The 6,000-nt window shown below is 39.2% G+C and overlaps 1 protein-coding gene across 4 annotated transcripts in view; it reads left to right on the forward strand.

The window, feature by feature from the left end:
- The window catches only part of LOC132897870 (protein tweety homolog 2-like), a 43,594-nt gene extending 37,976 nt beyond the window's left edge, over window positions 1-5,618 (forward strand). For 3 of the 4 annotated variants that reach the window (XM_060939117.1, XM_060939119.1, XM_060939118.1), the window contains one exon: window positions 2,224-5,618. In XM_060939117.1, coding sequence (XP_060795100.1) covers window positions 2,224-2,304 — 81 coding nt within the window. In that variant the 3' untranslated portion in view covers window positions 2,305-5,618. The remainder of the gene's footprint in view (window positions 1-2,223) is intronic. The other variant, XR_009656396.1, reaches the window with a different exon arrangement.
- The last annotated feature ends 382 nt before the right edge of the window (window positions 5,619-6,000 follow it).

Consider the following 6,000-nt stretch of genomic DNA (forward strand, 5'->3'; position numbering starts at 1 on the left):
TCTCTCTCCCCATTTCCTCACTCTCTACCAAATCATTTCTAATCCCTTCTCACTTCCTTTTCCTGCTCATTCATTTATTTTTCCTCTGAATTAAAACTCCCAGAGTCTTAACCTCATAACCTCACGTTAGTGTTTAACCAGTGCTGAATCCCTCACTGGGAAGAAAGACGTGCTCCTCGCTTTATTTCGTGAGCCTGAGTGCTAACATGCTAATCAGTGATCGATGCTAATGTGTTTGAAGTGTGGAAAAACGAAGTCACGATTTCAACCCTGTTTCTTTAACATGTGTAACTTTAGCATGAATAAGCTAAAGTAATGTTGAATAGATTATGGATTTTAAATTTCAGTAACATTTTTGCTTCCAGCAAACAAGATGTAGAAAAATTTGTTTATGAATATTAACATAGCTAACAAGCTTATATTAGTATTTTTATAAAAAGTTTAGTTTATGTGCAGATTTTGTTGAACAGCACTGCTAAAGACTGAATAAACACAGCAGTGAGTTTAACGAGCCAGTTGGGTAATTCACTAATTAACCGGGTAATTTTAGTGACTGATGGTGTAAAAGTTTAAGAACATTTTACTGAGTTTTCAATGATAAATCAATTTACTAATTAGGTGTTTAAGTATTTATTAAGCTTTAATTGATATTCATTAAACGCACTTGGAAAATGTGTATAATTTTATCTCATTCTCATCTCATTATCTCTCACCGCTTTATCCTGTTCTACAGGGTCACAGGCAAGCTGGAGCCTATCCCAGCTGACTACGGGCGAAAGGCGGGGTACACCCTGGACAAGTCGCCAGGTCATCACAGGGCTGACACATAGACAACCATTCTATATTCCCATTTTTTTTGTTAGTTAAATCTGAACCCCAACAAACCAAAAGAGTAAATTAATAATTTAATGCTGTTTCAGAGTTTATAGCTGAGAGAATGTGGAACACAGAAACCACAGAGCGAGAGAAAGCACAGTCTCGAAGACAAAGTGGCGTTTAATCAGGAGGAAAAGAGACGAGCTTTTATTATTATTATTATTATTATTACACACTCTGTATTAGATGGTTAAAGTGTTTGAGTCGGAACGCAACAAATTCCTTCTTTCAGGAAATTCATTATACACCGTAAAAAAAAAAAAATTAGTCAAGCCAACTTAAAAATGTAACGCAACCTGCTGCCAAAGGATTTTGAGTAAACTCAACTCCGGGCCAAATAGTTGTTCTGAGTTGCTCTTTTAAGTCGACACAGTTGAGTATTTTATGTTGACCTTACTGTATTTAGCAAGTTCAGTGCATTCAAATTGTGATGTTGAAATAAATTGAAATAATCATTCCAATTAACTTGGAAAAGCCAGTTGGCACAAAAACATTGTTATCCTAAATTATTCTTTTTTTTAAAGATTTTTTTTGGGGGGGGGCCTTTTCCACCTTTATTGGATAGGACGGTGTAGAGACAGGAAATGAGCGGGAGAGAGACGGGGAGGGATCAGGAAATGAGCTTAGGTCAGACTCGAACCCGGGTCCCCGGATTTATGGTATGGCGCCTTATCCACCTGAACCGCAACACCCCGAAATAATAATGCCAATTAACTTAGAAGAGCGAGTTGGCACATCATGGTTCTAAGTTGAGTTTACTCAAAATCCTTTGGCAGCAGGTTGCGTTACATTTTTAAGTTGGCTTGACTATTTTTTTTTTACAATGATTTAGTGTGCATTACATTTTTTAGTTAACACAAACCTCTCAACACTTAAGTTCTACTTCACTTTGCCTATTATTACACAAACAGAAACAAATACCGACATACAAGGAGGGAATTCCCTGGCCTCTGTTGAGGAAAGCTTAGTCTAGACTCCTATACAACGTCTCGTGTCAGTTTCCACAGACTCTCACTCCACCCGACTGTTGAAACTTTCGAACTTGTGAAGTGCACAGTGGCATCGGTTAAGGGGCGTCAATCAGCACTTGAATCTATAAGTTCACTTAACTTAATTTTCCAATTCCTATGAACTTGTGGCGAAGGAAAGGCGTCTCAACTATTTTTTTTAGTTGAACAATTAGAAGGGAAATTTGTTCATTCAACTTAGAATCCTTTTTTCACTCAACAATTTTGCAAGTTATGTTTTTTACAGTGTACACTTTTTTTTTTTTTTAATTTCCAAATAGTATGTGTCCTATATGTGTATTGAAGTGTGTGTGTGTGTGTGTGTGTGTGTTCTCTGCAGTATTCTCCCACTATGCGAGCCAACTACCTCTCAATGACAGAAGATCAGATGAGACACTTTGGCGACGACTTTAGGGCCTGAACTTCATTACCCCCCCCCCCCCCCCCCCCCCCACACACACACACACACACACTGAGAACTGTGTGTAGTGGTGACATGCATGCGTGTGTGTGTGTGTGTTATATTTTGTTGAGGACCAAAATGTCCCCATAAGGATCAGAATATCTGACAGTTTTGATATTGTTGGGACATTTTGTGGTTCTTCACAATGAAACTTTTTTTCCTTTTTTTTTTTTAATCTGCAGCTTTTATTTAAAAAAAAAAACTAAAGCCGAAACGCTTCCTTTTGGTTACAGACGTTAAGGCTGGTTTTAGATTTGTCGTGTTAATGAGCTGCATTAATAATTATATCAGTAAAAATCCTCACAAAGACAGTAGAGGTGTGTGTGTGTGTGTGTGGTCGTCACAATCTCAGGACTCTGCTGTAATGCATTTCAGTCCTATAACTACTGAATAATAAATTTATACATGTTTTAATGCAGCTGAATATTTTTACTAAAGTTACTGAATGTGATTTTTTTTAATTAATATTTCTTTCATTAATGTTGTGAAACATAAAAACACTAAACGCATAACTGTTTTGGATGAAAGAAGTTTAGTGAACTTAATAAACGTTAGTGCAGTTGGCCATCACACACTGAAGCCTGCGTTCACACTGGTGACGGAAAATCGTTCGTTTTCTCCATAAATCTCGAAACGATGTTTAAACAGCGATGCTCTCAGTTCTATGCAAATTAGTCACGACTCTGTAAAGCAGCAGATCCAAACAGAATGATTCCTCTGACTGATCCTACTGTGTGTGTGTGTGTGTGTGTGTGTGTGTGTGTGTGTGTGTGTGTGCGCGAGACATTTTCTTCAGTTTGCTGCTCACAACTTTATTTCCTCCCCACAGTTCAAAAGAAAGAATCTTCTGTCATATCCGAGCTCTTATTAAATGTGTGTAGAGATCATTAATCATTCGGAGGAGAAGTAAAGTCTGGAATGAAGTAGCGGAGATCGTTGGAGCGGCGGGTGAAGGTGCGTAGCTCGTCCAGTTAGCACACTTTTTGCTAATCTAATCTGAGAACAAAGTTGAGCGTGTAACACGTAAATCACAGAAGTGATTCCCACACGCATTAGAGCGTTATTTAATTTAACTACAATCGCTATGGCCACTGGACAGGCCACGCCTACTAGTGACATCACTAGCAGTCAATACACACCTACAAGACACAAACTACAAGCAACAATTTGCTCAACATGGGCGTGCCTTTATTGAGAGGCGCAGCTGTTTGTGGGAGAGGGCGGAGCTTAGGTTTCACCATGTGACCACAAGCCTTTATCACTTCCTCCTTTAGCTTGACGTGACGTGTAACACAAAATGTTGGTTTTACACCTCGCTAGCCAGCTAATGTTTATCGTTTTAGCCGTTAGCTTGCTAATTTTAACGCTGTCCTGCTGGAACTAGCGATCTGCTGTTGCGTAGCTAATCAACTGCGATGAGGTTATAATTATCTGAGATGATGTAGCTTCCACTCTACGCTCTTTACCTGTAAAAGCAGGATGTGCATTGCGACATTACTGAAGTAAAAGATGTGATGAAGCAGCACAGAAATGGCGTTCGGAACAACGAATATAATCTTATTTCTCCATGGCTACGTCCTCAAACTGCACACTACTGTCCTACTGATGCCGTTTATCATACAGCCCTGACTGGGGGAAACTTTCTGGTGGCTGATAAACATTTAATTAGTATTTATCACCCCCTGGTGGTGGTGTATTTTAATACACTGAACTAGCGTATGTAATTTAGCTTCATTGTCGCTGCTAAACACTAATTACCTTGCCAAATGTTTCTCCAGGTAATATAATAATGGAATGTTTAAATACAACATTTTATTCAGGTTTTGGGGGAAAAAGTCTACTATAAACTATTTTGTGCAGTTGGGTCGTAGCTACAACTGATAAAGCTTGCTAGCTGCTAAGTGTTTTGCTATCGAGCTAGCATTGGGTTCTAATTATTATGCAGCAGGGCTGGATCTTATTTATTGCCCTGTTTACTGTAGTCGTCATTAAGGACATCGTGAACATGTTGTGTGGCTCTCTGAGGATACGCTGTCAGAAATAAACGCTCTGTAGGAATCAGTCTCTTTTGTAGCTTTAAGCCTGGATTATAAGTGCGATTATTGATGTTTATGTAAACGTGAGGAGGCATTCGGGGTGTGGCTTGTACACATCCTCGGAAATTAGCGCTATATGTGACACAAAATCTTGAAAGTACAACCCAAACCACAATGAAAATATAGTTTGGTACCTTTTTATATCCTGGAGTGTAGCATCGTCACGGCACTTAGCTCGCTAGCTAACACAACACTGCTTCCTGAATTCACATAATCATGACTTACAGCCCCTCCCCCCCAATGTTTTTCCAGATTTTCACTTAACATTTACAAAATGTGACTAAAGAATTTTTGTGTTGAAACAATTCCATATTTTTAAATATTTTATTAACTTGTTACTAGCGTTTTGTAAATAACTTGTATAATAACGTGGTGTTTACTTTTTTTTACCTTCCTTCACAATGTGCCACAGTTGCTCAAAATGGAGCGACTCCAGTGTGTAGCCTTAGACTGAAATTAGTTGTGTAATAAAGTCCTGCTGAGGCACGTTAATCTGTTTCAAGGCGTGTTTCACTCAGACATGCTAACAAGGCTAAGTCTATTAACCGTTAGAATAGTTAGCATGAATGCTAAATTGTTGATTCCTTACGAGCCACATATCTCACATGGCTCAGTTAACGGCATTCGAACGATCTGCCGTGGACTTTAATTTACTGCTCACAACATTAACATTCCAGTTTAATGAGGAACATAAGTTAGCATGATGCTAAATCATTATTAATGATCGTTAACTCATTGCATCCAGCAATAATATTTTTGTTACTAAAAGTAAAGATTGTGATTAAAATGAGATCATGTAATTTGTTACCATGACGTTCAAACATCAGTGACGTTTAATTCATTATTAACCTTTTTTGAAGGTTTCTTTATTCCTTTTTAATTTCCTTTATTCCTCAGTCTAACAGGGTGCCAGGTGAATTGACCTTCCTAGCATGACGCTAACTAACTCGTAGCGAACTACCGAGTCGGAATTAGTGTCTGAGTGAGAATTCCTTTCATCCGCCGCCGTCTTCCGGTTACAGAGTTTGTGCTGTTCCTCTCCATGAAATGCCGAATGTTCGGTGAAACTTTTTTAAATGTTACTTGTACGTATGTTGTGTTTGTTTTTATTTAATAATGTTTTAATACATGTGTGTGTTTCCTGTGTCTGTTCATAATAAAACTGTTTGAACACAACTTCAGCTCGCAGTGATGAGTTTTTGTCCGTGTGGAGTCTGTGAGGGGCGGGGCGCCGGTGTGCAGGGGCGGGGCGCCGGTGTGCAGGGGCGGGGTGCCAGGGGGCGGGGCGCACTAATGTCTGTCTGAAACGTTAAACGCGGGTATTTCCCTCAGAGGCCAGTACACTCGCCGACTCAGTGCTGTAACGAGCTAAACCGGCTAATCATGTCTCAGTAACTTTAGCAATCACTGCGAGTTCATATTTCTGAAGATTTTCCTTGAGAGCAGAGCGAATACAGCATGAAGCCCGTCATTAAATAAAAACGCTGTCGAAAACTCTTTTTCCTCTTAGTTTGAGACGGAATTTCTTAAACTGCGTCACTGGGTAAAGAGGTTTTCC

This window comes from Neoarius graeffei, chromosome 14 (genome assembly GCF_027579695.1).
Source record: "Neoarius graeffei isolate fNeoGra1 chromosome 14, fNeoGra1.pri, whole genome shotgun sequence".
Taxonomy (NCBI): Eukaryota; Metazoa; Chordata; class Actinopteri; order Siluriformes; family Ariidae; genus Neoarius; species Neoarius graeffei.